At 35.5% G+C, this 12,025-nt stretch overlaps 1 protein-coding gene across 2 annotated transcripts in view; it reads right to left on the bottom strand.

Annotated features, from left to right (window-relative positions):
* HTT (huntingtin) overlaps positions 1–12,025 on the bottom strand; it is an 88,360-nt gene that overhangs the window by 50,250 nt on the left and 26,085 nt on the right. For both annotated transcript variants that reach the window (XM_074904432.1, XM_074904433.1), the window contains 12 exons: positions 11,330–11,470; positions 10,478–10,636; positions 10,283–10,380; positions 8,604–8,743; positions 7,702–7,765; positions 7,187–7,287; positions 5,825–5,971; positions 4,717–4,837; positions 4,441–4,517; positions 2,111–2,262; positions 1,482–1,684; positions 496–622 (listed from right to left, as the gene is read on the bottom strand). In XM_074904432.1, coding sequence (XP_074760533.1) covers positions 496–622; positions 1,482–1,684; positions 2,111–2,262; positions 4,441–4,517; positions 4,717–4,837; positions 5,825–5,971; positions 7,187–7,287; positions 7,702–7,765; positions 8,604–8,743; positions 10,283–10,380; positions 10,478–10,636; positions 11,330–11,470 — 1,530 coding nt within the window. The remainder of the gene's footprint in view (positions 1–495; positions 623–1,481; positions 1,685–2,110; positions 2,263–4,440; positions 4,518–4,716; positions 4,838–5,824; positions 5,972–7,186; positions 7,288–7,701; positions 7,766–8,603; positions 8,744–10,282; positions 10,381–10,477; positions 10,637–11,329; positions 11,471–12,025) is intronic.

Genomic DNA, 12,025 nt, shown 5'->3' with positions numbered 1-12,025 from the left:
TATTATTGAAGTTCAAGTACAATTTACTAAATAAAATTAACACCCATTTCCTTCATTCATTACTAAGAAAAAAAAAAAAAAAAAAAAGTCTTCAAGATTCAGAATCTTGTTTCCAAGAGCAAGGTAAGTTACTCCTGCCAAAAGTTGCAAAGCAACTTTCAAACTTCTTTTAAGCAAAAACCACACAAAAATTACTTCTTAATTTTAGTCAATAGCTGAGTAGATTCAGAAAAACAGTGACATAAAGGATTCAGAAGTACCTTGCTTCTGAAAGGTACAGTCAATTTTCATGAAAAACAAAACAGCAAAGCCGCCCCCACCCACAGCTGCCTTTCCTGCAATGCAGTATTGAAAAGAACTTCTGACAGTAGGTCTGCCAGTCTTTTGAACTAAAAAAAATCAGAAAACAAGTTACTCAGTTTTATTTCTTCTCTCTATGCCATAACTTAGGTGGGAATGGTAGGTGGGAGGGTTAATAGGAGTAAGTGTGCCTACCTGGACTTGTTTCACCACCCTTTTTAGGGCTCATTGGCACAGATGATTGTTCAACAGACTCCCTCTCTTTCCCCTTCCTTCTAATTGGACTAAGAGAAGGTGGGTTTGTGAGAGAAGGTAATGCTGCCTAGAATTAAAAGAAGCATTATTAATTTTGTATGCACAAGCAGATTTTTGTCTTCTGTACAAATACAAGCATATTCACCTTTTGTTTAAACTCCCCCTTTGTTTTCAGTTAAATAAAAAATTACTTAACTCTCAGGTTCAGGACATAAATTTCCTGGGTGAAAAGGAAGAAGTTTAATACATTCCCTAATTTCCTTCTCAACTTTAGCATAAACCAGTGAGATGGAATTAGAGCTCAATAACTAAGGTTTCTTTTGATTCCAGACAAAGGAGTGTCAAATAGGTAATTCTCACATTTTTAAAATATGAAGAAATTACTAATCCTAATAACATCGCCTTACAGTCACTAATCAGTCTCAAGATGTAGATGCCTCCAAAAAAAAAAACAACCAAACAAACAAAAACCCAAACCCAAAAGTAACTCATATGAGCTGTTTCAGAAGTCAAAATATTTTGCAGGATACTCAAAAGATAGGAGTTATTTTTAGCCCCAAAAGGAGCTGAGTGCATTACAGCCAGCCAACCCGAAACTCAAAAGATGCTTGCCAGAGTATGCAATCCAATACTCCATTTACTACATACACTCCTCACTGAATTAATATTTCAAGTGAAGTCACCAGGAATAAAAGGTTCAAAATTTAAGGTAATATTACAAACACTGCAAAACTAAGGAGAAACCTGTTATGTAGAAGAATGATATGCATGTTCTTTTCATGTAACTTGCTTTCCTATCCATAGTGGAGTCTTATTATGAAGGTATTAGTTACCTGTATCAACTCTAAAATGTGGAGCCTTGAAGAGATCTGTATCACAGCAGTATTTAATTCACACAATTTTATTTATTTATTTTTAATACATACCTTTACTGCTGGGCCAGGAGCAACATCGTCCATTACATGTGCACAAATATTAATGACCTTCAGCAGATGAGAAAAGAGCTGTTCTACTAAAGTAACAAGAGTTCGATCTGCCAGAGCTGGCCAGGGTTCCTCCTGCTTTGCAGCACCTTGATTTGATTCTTCTTCAGCACTCCAGGGATTCTTTAAGCACTTGGGAGCACTTGCTGCAACAGGAATCACATTACATAAAGAAAAAGAAGATATAAACTTGGAATTAAGTATCAGAAAATTTTAGAGGCATATATGGTGATCATCTCTATATAAACAGAAATTCAAACAGAAAAAGACAGCCTATATTTTCAAAACCAGCAGCAGACGCATAATTTTGAACAACTAATAAATGTTAATTCTTTGTACCCAGCCTGGCTAAGAATACTGAACATTCCTTTTGGCAACTAGACGAAATTTGCAACTCGAAGGCAGTAGAAGTATCTCTTCAAACCTTCTGGGTGCAAGAAGTTCCTGCTTTATTTCTTCTGCTCAATCCTGCAAGTATTTTGTTGCGTGCAATCACAATAGGATGAGATACAGGCCTCTGATGCTAATGGTAAAAATATCAGGACAATCACACTTTTCTTGTTCTGCCTTACCTGCAAGCAAGTTTCCAGTCAAAATCAGAGCATCCTGATGTGCAGAGAGGTCCAGGGGGAACCATGCTGATGAAAGGAGAGACAGGACCAAGCCAGCCATTCCAATGGTGCAGCCCTTCTGAGCTTCATCTGAAGGACTTGGCTGGGAAACACTGGAAGTTTAATTTTGGAATGTCATGACTTTTTTCCCCCCTTTTGGTAAATTGAAAGTCTTAAGAAAATTAACAGTCAAGTAGATTGCTAATCTAAAAAAAAAAATAAATCAGTACTACAGAAATACACGTTTAACACTCAAGTAGTACTTAAAAAGACAATTTGCAGCAGATACCTGACAATCTTCTCGACAAGTTGTTACTTTTTTTTTTAATAGCAAATATCAAAGCTGCTAGTGACATCTACTGATAAATTGAAGAATTCTGTATTTAATTGCTAACCAGTATGGTCCTGAACTATCTCCAGTTAGAAGTCTTGTGCATATGCAAGGTAGGGATGGGAGACATAAGCTGTAGTATTGCAATGTAATAAGATATTTGAAAGTGACAATTAAACAATTGTAATGCATCAAATAATCTACAGATTTATGGGTGGACTCTAAGACTGTAATTTGCTGCTGCACTCCATATTTTCTTTTACAATAATTTAAAAATCGATTTTCCCCACACAACTCAAGTTTCAAAAAGAGCAAGCAAAGACCACCAAAAGATGTTTGTCAGAATACTATGTTAATTACACACATAATTTCAAAGCTCTAAGACTTGCATAATACTACTAACTTTATTTCAGGGAAAGACTTCATGTAACTTACAAATAAAGGGATTTCTTCAGGGTTTTTTTTAAATTAAAAAAAACTTCTAATGTAGCCACTCTGGTCCAACACAACTAGAGCAATTTCAGAAAATAAAATTTACACTAACTATAGCTATTAGTTTGACAAAGCTACACAGGTAATTACAGTGCCTTCCATTTAAAAAAAAATATATTTTTTCATATACAGATGTTGTTTACTTTACATACAGTTAAGATATCCATGAATTAATTCATGTTTAGTTGTACATATTTGGAATACATCGGTTCCAATAGCTTTTTAATCATAAGAACCACAATACTTGAGAGAATATTGGCAAAGTTCTCAGGTTATTATATTCTTATTACCCAGAATGATGTTTGCATCGTTCCACAAAAATAAAATTACAATCAAAATTGGTACGAACATAGGCCAAAAATTTCTAAAGAAAGTATTAGAGGAAAGGGTAAGAGCTATGTCATTGCATCACTGATAATTATTAGATGTATCTTAAAACCAGCATTTTTTAAGCTGGGCAGAGCAGAAAACATTGTTGCAATTCTGCATTACTTTTATTTTCCAGCCAAGTACTGCTCACATCCTTGTCTACTTCATTAGTTAAAACTGGACCTACAACTAAAAAGATATCTTACAGAACGCATGCACAGAGCATTCCACAATTATGGCCAGCAAGGGAGGAAAGAGCATGCTGACAAAAAAAAGCAGCTGGGCAAGGGTTGGTTTTTCATTGTTGTTCTTGTGGTTTTGGGTTTTGTTTTGGTTTTAAAATAAGATACTATTGTGCAATAGGGTTTCTAGACACCAATGACAGCAATGAAAAAAATCAACATAAATTATGTTAAAACTATTTAAAAACCAAACAGCTCCACACATGCACATACTGGTGGCTAGCAGTTAGTTTTACAGTTCCTGTGGTAAAGCACATTGATAACCAGAGGTAGGATCAAAGCTTTAGAGTCACAACAGTACAGTGACATTCCGAAGAAACTCTCAGTCTACTTTGGGACTATCATATATTACCCACATAACAATTATTATAGATAACTCATTTGCTATTCCCATTCAGTGTGACAAATGTGAACAGTTCAAATGCATCTGACACTTTTATCATTATAAAAGCAATTACGAACCAGCTTCCTTTACCCAATGGTTTTTCAACATAAACATGAGATCAAGGTGAAAATGATGATGTTCTGATTTAAAGAGATACTACAAGCACAATATCAAGAAGATACACATTCTTTTGAAGCATCAAAAATCTTCTCCTATTAATTATTTTGATAGATGCTGACCATATGTATCTTACTATTACAGCAGTTGCAGCCAGTTCCTGTGATAATATGCTGTGGTTCCAGAGAAGACAAAGTCCTTATCGTGACAACCTCATGTTACACTCTTCTGTATAAAGTTCTTAAAGAACTGCCAAGATAAGCATATACCTAAACCAGGACTTCTGATACCTAAGTGTACTTCTGTTTTGCAAATATGACTTTCAGAAGCTTGAATAACAGATGAGGGAACATACCCACAGTGCCATCCCATGCTCCAGGTGCAGACTGGAAATGTTGTGGAGAGAAGACACAAAGCTTCACAGCAGCCAAACTGAAAAGTTAACACCAGAAACTGAACAGGTTTCATCACTGGAAGAGTTAGCAACAAAGTATCTTAAGAGTGAGAATTAAATATATCACTATTGCCACAGTACCAAAACTGCAGATACAAATATAGCCAGGAAATAAATAAAGCAAGACAAAAAGAGAAAGGAAAAACGTCGACCACTACACCAACTAAGAAAACTCACCGTAAGTGCTCTTGTAGTAGATATTGTCAATGCATGGGAGATTGCAGCAATAACCCTTGAGAGGTTGTTTTCCATAGTGACATCTGTTGGACTGTGCAGCATATTGTAACCTCTGTATGTTCTGAAATAAAAATATTTATACTTCTAAAACATGTACTTAGAAAAAGAAACACCTCAATCACAAGTGACACGGCTTAAATTACTACTACATATTTTACAGACTGCTTATAAAATACAAAATCGAAGAACACTCTAAATATCACCTTATTATATTTTAATATGTTTGCTTCTGTACTAGCAAAAGCAATTTAGTTTATAAATCAAATCCCTTTCTTAAACAAACAGTAGACACACTCTCAATACTTAACCAGGTGCTCTCGAGATCACCACCAATTTAACATCAATCTTTAGTTTTGCTCAAATCCATCTAAAATTTTTGCAAACTTTGGATTATTGTTGTAGAAAAGTAAGTATTTTGTATCTGAAATAAACATGGTGTCCACAAAGTTCTACTGTTTCCATGCTACAATATATAAATCTTGAGTGACACCATCAAGGTAACATATGGAAAAGGTACATAATTAAAACCTTGTATCACAAACTGCTAGAAACAGAGAGCCCATAAATATGTACAACTCATACTGTCTATAAGAAAAGACATTTAGACAGAAGAGTTAGGAAAGTGTAGTTGGCAGGAAAAATACAGCAACAAGGTCACACTATCAAGAGTAGAATTTACTTTTAAACTATACAGGCAGTACAGACTTCTGCATCCACAATCATTAAACAGGGTATGAAGAGTTACAAATCCTGATCAAGATACCTGAAGAACAATAACGTATACATATGATTAGCTTGCAAAGCTGCACTTACGTGTGCAATTTAATAGACTAACAGGGTGACCTCAGGATGGCGAGAAGATAAAAGTTTGTCACAGAACAGTAACTCCCTACAATCAACATGTGAGCACATCACTAGTAATTCACACACCATCTTATTCTTTAAACACTAGTCTGTTTCTGTGAAGCCTAAAACTATGATTCTAGGCATTATGAATTGAAATTTGGGTCCACCTTCCTTTTAAAGCAAGACAAGACAAATAACACACCTGGTGATAGTGCTCACTGCAAAGTGAGATGGAGGCTGTGTTTCATGCATTAGTAGTTTCAGGTAGACGCTGCTTTGGTCTCTTGCTACTGCCACAACTGGATCAGCCTGTCCTTGATCACAGTTATAAAACAGCTTCGGAACAAGCCTTAACGATAATGGTCAAAAAGGAAAAGTACATTTAAAATACATTTAATATACAGTTCAGAAAGCTGCATACACCAATTACACATATCAGATTGTAAATAAAAGCTGTTAATAAAATTCATATTATTAAGCTGAATTCATATTTATACAACTGCTCTTCATTATAATCCAGGAGCTCAAATCAGGACAAAGGAACTGCTCTAGACATATGGTAGATGGAAAAAAATTTCTTTTATAGAAATACCTACCTATACACACTACAACACCATTTCACTAGAGTATTTCTCTCCCAGTGTCCCCCCATACCCCCAGATATTTTCCCCATGGATATCTCCGTCAACTGAAAACTAATTTCTACCTGAAAAGGACAATTTTTCACCATCCGATTTTTATGCAGCAGAACTTAAAACATTCAATAAAATCCAGTCTTCTCAAGCACAACAACATGTTTAACTTAGACAACAGTGAAAAACTACAGTACATATTTTTTGTAATTTCACTGACAGTACTCCCAATGAATGCCCATACTGGATGTTTCAAGGGGCTTCTGCAAGCTTGTAACAGCTTTCTTGGGCAGTTAAATCTTTTCCAACTCCTCTAACAATAATATATTCCAGGAATTCAGTATTAGATGCTCCCAAGTTGTTTAAACATAAAACCTAAGTCCTTGAATTCTAATAAATAATCTGCCAACTATTCCTTACTGTTTGGTGCATATATCTGGACAGCAATTGTAACTGCAGTAGGTTAAAGCAAACAGCTGTTTTTTAAACAGGATTAGCTATAATCAGTGAGCATGAAATTTTTAAGATACCTACTTATAATGATGTGGAAACTACAATGTTTGGAAGTTAGGCTAACTCGGTAGAACTGCACCATTTTAAGTTCATCAGCTACTGTCAGGATAGTGAACAAGACACTTCAGCACGCAGAAAACTCATTTGAAGTTGAATCTGAAAGTGACCCTCAAAATGCAATACATTTATATGTAGTTACAATGCTAATAAAAAGCAAAGCATGATGATTCAGAATGATGCATGTTCCAGGCACCATAAAGCTGCACTTGTCTCCCATCTCTCATTTAAACAAAAACATAAAAAAACCACTAAAGGATTATTTTAGTTATAGGTACACAATAATATGCTAATATCTTTCTAAACTCATTTAAAAAAAAAAAAACAACCAAAACAACCAACCAAACAAAAACCTTATATACCTCATTAATGAAGCTGCAGCTACATGTCTCACTCTTGGATCTTCATCTCCAAGCAGACATATTACAACATTATTAAGCACTCTCTCCTGAAGTTTTAGTAGCTAGAAAATAAGTTAGCACAGTAAAGTTCATTGAACATTTTTGTCATTTGACTGGACTGTTAGAAGATAGTTAACAAGTGAGATTTCAACCATCATGCAAGTCTGTAAGACAACCTTTACCTTAACATTGCCCAATACACTTTTTCAATACATAAATGCCAAAATTTTTTTGAAGTTTAAAAAAACCCCACAAACACCACCCCCCCCCCCCCCCCCCCCGAAAACACTAAGATATTTGAATCTCAGTAGTAAAGTATCTTTCCAATTCTAACAAGCCTCAGAAAATGAGCCTACTTATGCAAAACATACAAAACTTACAACGATCAGTGATGACAGACTTTAAACACAAAGTGCTGAAATTGCGCTGGCACCTTAATCCGGAAACACAATATACTGATTGAATAAATTACTTACACCAGTATAATGATGAATACCTCTGTGCAAGCTCTCAGTTTTTCCTTCCAAGAAGCTGACTAGCCTACGGTAAAATAGAATTTACAGTATATTAGTTAACATTAAATGTTATTTATTCCTTCAGTGCTCTGAGGGTTCTCATTGTTTATTTTTAAAAACACCACTTCAGGGAAAATGTAAGAAGTAAACAAACTTTTTGCTACCTTTAGAAAAGGTAAGCTATTTACTAAACTACTATCTGGCTAGTGTAACAGAAGAATTACTTTTCTTTAGTTCAAAACATTTACACATTGTGATCGTAACTTCATTTTTTTCCCCATGCATGGAAAAGTCAGACTGTTTTGAGAAGATAGTAACACATTCCAAATATCACTATTCAGAAAGAGTCTAATTTTGTATGACTAGGGATAACTTGAAGAATTTTCATATAAACATCTTTTGTCTTTCAGCTTGAAAGAACCTGTAGAGAGTGAGGGAACACAAGACCAGGAAGTAAAGTCATATTCATTTCAGTAGAATAGAAAATGAACAACAGAAGAGAGATGTCAGTAACGGAGAACAAGTCAGGGACTTTTTCCTTTAAAAACACACACAACCAGCCATGAAATCCAAGTTAGTTTCCAGATTAAATGGTCTCTCTCTGATCACAGATGTACAGAAAACTTGATAAAATAGACCACTAAACTAGAAACTCCTATGCAGTGTTACTAGGATTTGGCTTGGTAGTGAAGTGAATGGTAACTTGATAAAGGAATTCATAGATTCCTTATAGGAATGATTGGTCTAAATTAGTTTTATGAAACTCATATGTGTTTCAGAATAAACTACTCCATTATGGTTCCAGTTTCCTACATCTTTGCACTGCAGCTACACAACACATGTGGAAAAATACAAACACTTACCGAAAGTCTACCTCTGCAAGTGTCTCCAGAAGTTCCGTTCTTACTAGCCAATATGAACTATTCTTCAGCGTAAGGAGATCAACAATTAATTGTAGACCTAGTTCACTGTAACTGCTACTACATAAGCTCATGATGCAATGCTGAGAAGAAAAAACAACTTTCAGTTAGATTACAAAAGACGTTCTCTGAATCAGAGTATGTAAGTGATCATAAAGATCTGTTATTTAGAATACTAGAAGAGTTATTACTGAAGAGCTAGAATAAGGTACCAGAGCAAGGTACTTTGTAAGGCTAGGACACTAGCTCCACTGCTAAAACCTACTGCTGAATTTAAACTACGGAGAGGAACACATGTCTCAGATCAGAGGACAATCCTCCAAAGAGTAAAGTCTAAAATTCACAGGGCTTAAAGACTACAAGCACTGTATTCTGATCTGTTCAAAAGCAGTCTCTCAATTTCCACAGGGTATTTTCGGACACCTGGTTCCGATTTCCAAAGTTTTAAAAAAGTCATACCTCTTCATTTTAATAACTGTTCAACTATATGCACAATGTGTGATCTTTGGAAAAATTTACAGAACTCTACACTTCTATGCCTTAATTAACCTCAGGAAAATGTACTTTCTTGTCCAGGAAATTAACAGCCTAAAATGCTTTAGAACATTTCTGCCGAAAGGTATGAAGTCAGGCTACATTATATACTGAGAGAAAGAAAAAGTCAAAGTTGACTAGTATAAGTTGCCTGAAATGAACAATTCTACTGAAGTCTTCTGAATGGCCATAATCCTAAGAGTAATGATCCATGAAACTACTATATACAAACAATAAGATCATGGAACAGAAGGTTAAAAAGATACCATCATTTAACTAACTGGATTTCCTTCCCTCAGCTGCATCACAGACCCCTCCTCTTAGCACACGAAATCATACTTACCATACATTAACTATCTGCATTTTCCCAAAAGCTACACTCTTTATCACTGAGCCATAAACTGCAACACAGTCAGCCACCCTGTGTGTCTCCCCCATGAATTAATTTCCTTTGGCCTCCAACTTGTCCTTGTTACTGTACTTTTTTGGAAAATTCTTCAGGAAAGAGCTCCCTCCTTCACCCTTCTGCTTTTCCACAGAACACCTACCCCAGATTTTATTACAGACATAAAATGCACACACTCTAAGTTCCACTCACAAACTCAGCTTTTATTTCTATTTTAACAATTGCCTGATGGATCTTTCACCAAATTTGAAACGCTTATTTTCCTGAGACTTTCCTCACCTTTAAAAATTATTATTTCAGAAAATAATCACTATTTTGCTTGTCACTTCTCACATGTAATTTTTGTTCACCAAATCCATTTCACACATTCCTGTTTAGGCTAGATATCCTTTCTATCTAATGCACTTATCCTAATGTTGGTTAATGTAACAGTACAGCTCATAACAGTATATTTATGATGGAAATATCACAATTATGTTATACTACTACACAATCTAACCAACTTATTTTCCAGCTGTTTGTTCCTCCATTTCTGTGCCTGAATCCATGTTTTCTACAATAAAGCTTTTGCAGATGTATTTTTTTGCTCCATGTTTATACACCTGAGCACAGCAGGATAACAGCCAACAAATAATGCCCTTGTGATGTGTCATAGTGCAAATAAATTACTACTACCGCTTACCCTCACAGCTGTACAAGCCAGTTTGCACGTAACAGAGGACTCATCTTTCAGCGTTTTCTGTAACAGAGGTATGCAGTCTACCAAGGAAAAGAGATTTCCTAACAAAAAGAGAATTTATAGCAATGAAACAGAAGAAAATTTTTTGTAACATCACTAAAACAAGAGACTTAAAATAAGTTTAAAATGAATTGTTACCTGTTGAGCTTCTGACATTTATTAGCCATTTTTCCACATCAAAGCGGGATTTAATTAGAATGGAGTTGACAACTGTTCCACACAGAATGGCAGTAGCTCCTCTAATCTGGGGATCTCCATGGTCAATATAGTTCAGAATATCCGATACATACTGCTCCTCTAAGAAAGTAAGTTACAACTACTTTATTTTAAAAATACTAGTCTTAGACTTAACTGATCCCTAAATATGTTTTAGTGGGGGTACCAACTATTGTACAATCAACGTCAGCATATCCACAATATGTCTGCTTCAGTTCTCCCTTTCAGAGATCCCTTGCACATAAATCTACAGATCATTCACATCATCCAGACCAATGATCACATAATAACACTAATGATTTATCTCAATTGCACACGAAAATGCTCTGGGGAAATCTAAGAAGAGTTCTGGTCAACACTCCACCTTTGCCACTTCAAACCATATCAAACCAGTTGAATACTCCAGTTCCCTGCTGATCATACTGTAGCATTCACAAAAATTAACCTATAGCTTAGAAACCATCTGTAAGATGGCCTGAAATTAGAAGAAACCATTTATAAGATAAACAAACCACTTCTATATAGCAGTTGTACTAAAGCAGCTTCAACTTGTCAGAAGCTGTACAAGCTTGTTCACTGAAACTTCTTACTACAAAAAAAAAATAAATCTCACTACACGCACTACTAGTGCAGAAGACAGCATGTTAGTTCCAAGTGATGCAATATTTGTTTGCAAATACTAAACTGGATTTAGAGTTTTCAGTACAAATGCTGCCTTGCTTATTTGAAAACCTAAGCACAGGATTAAATAAGAATATGCGAATTGCAACATACCATACTCTTCTCCCATTGCTTCAAGGGGTGTTTTATACAGTTTGCTGAAGAAAGACTCAGGGTGAAGTGCAACGGCTGCTCCAACACAACTTACTGCCAGGGCTTTTACACTGACTCTCACATCTCTATCAGGAACTAAAGCTGAGGAGAAGGGGGGGGGGACGACAAGGAGGAGAGGGGGCATATTTAAAAGCTTCCTGATTTGTCTTTAAGTTAATTAATAACTCTACAATATAATTAGCTTAGCCTGGACAAAAAAAATATGAAAGCAGAGCAAGTAGTTCCAGTTTATCAGAGGCAGCAGTTATATATAGCTTCCCCCCCCAATAAATATATAATAAACCCACACACTTCCAACTTGCTTCATTCATTGCTGAGAATATAGCTACTACACTGTCTTTCCAAGAACACTGCCTTTGAACAACACATGAACAAATAACAGTTTAGAAAAGGCAAAAAGAACAAATATTTTAAATGCTCCCTTCAGTCATATATAATGACACATGCACACATGCCTGCGACATGGACTTTCCAGTGAAAAAAAAATCAAAGCAGCAGTGTATGCCACACAGACTTTCTGAAGAATCCCTACTGACATTTTATTACTATGCTAAAAAGGTAAATAACTTTGAGCCCCAACAGCCTCCTCTAACAATCACTGCCAGAAAGCTTCTCTTCAACCATCACATGTGAAAG

The sequence above is a fragment of the Athene noctua genome, chromosome 4, assembly GCF_965140245.1.
Source record: "Athene noctua chromosome 4, bAthNoc1.hap1.1, whole genome shotgun sequence".
Classification (NCBI taxonomy): Eukaryota; Metazoa; Chordata; class Aves; order Strigiformes; family Strigidae; genus Athene; species Athene noctua.
Note: the sequence above shows the minus strand (reverse complement) of the source record. Positions and strands in the feature narration are given on the sequence as shown.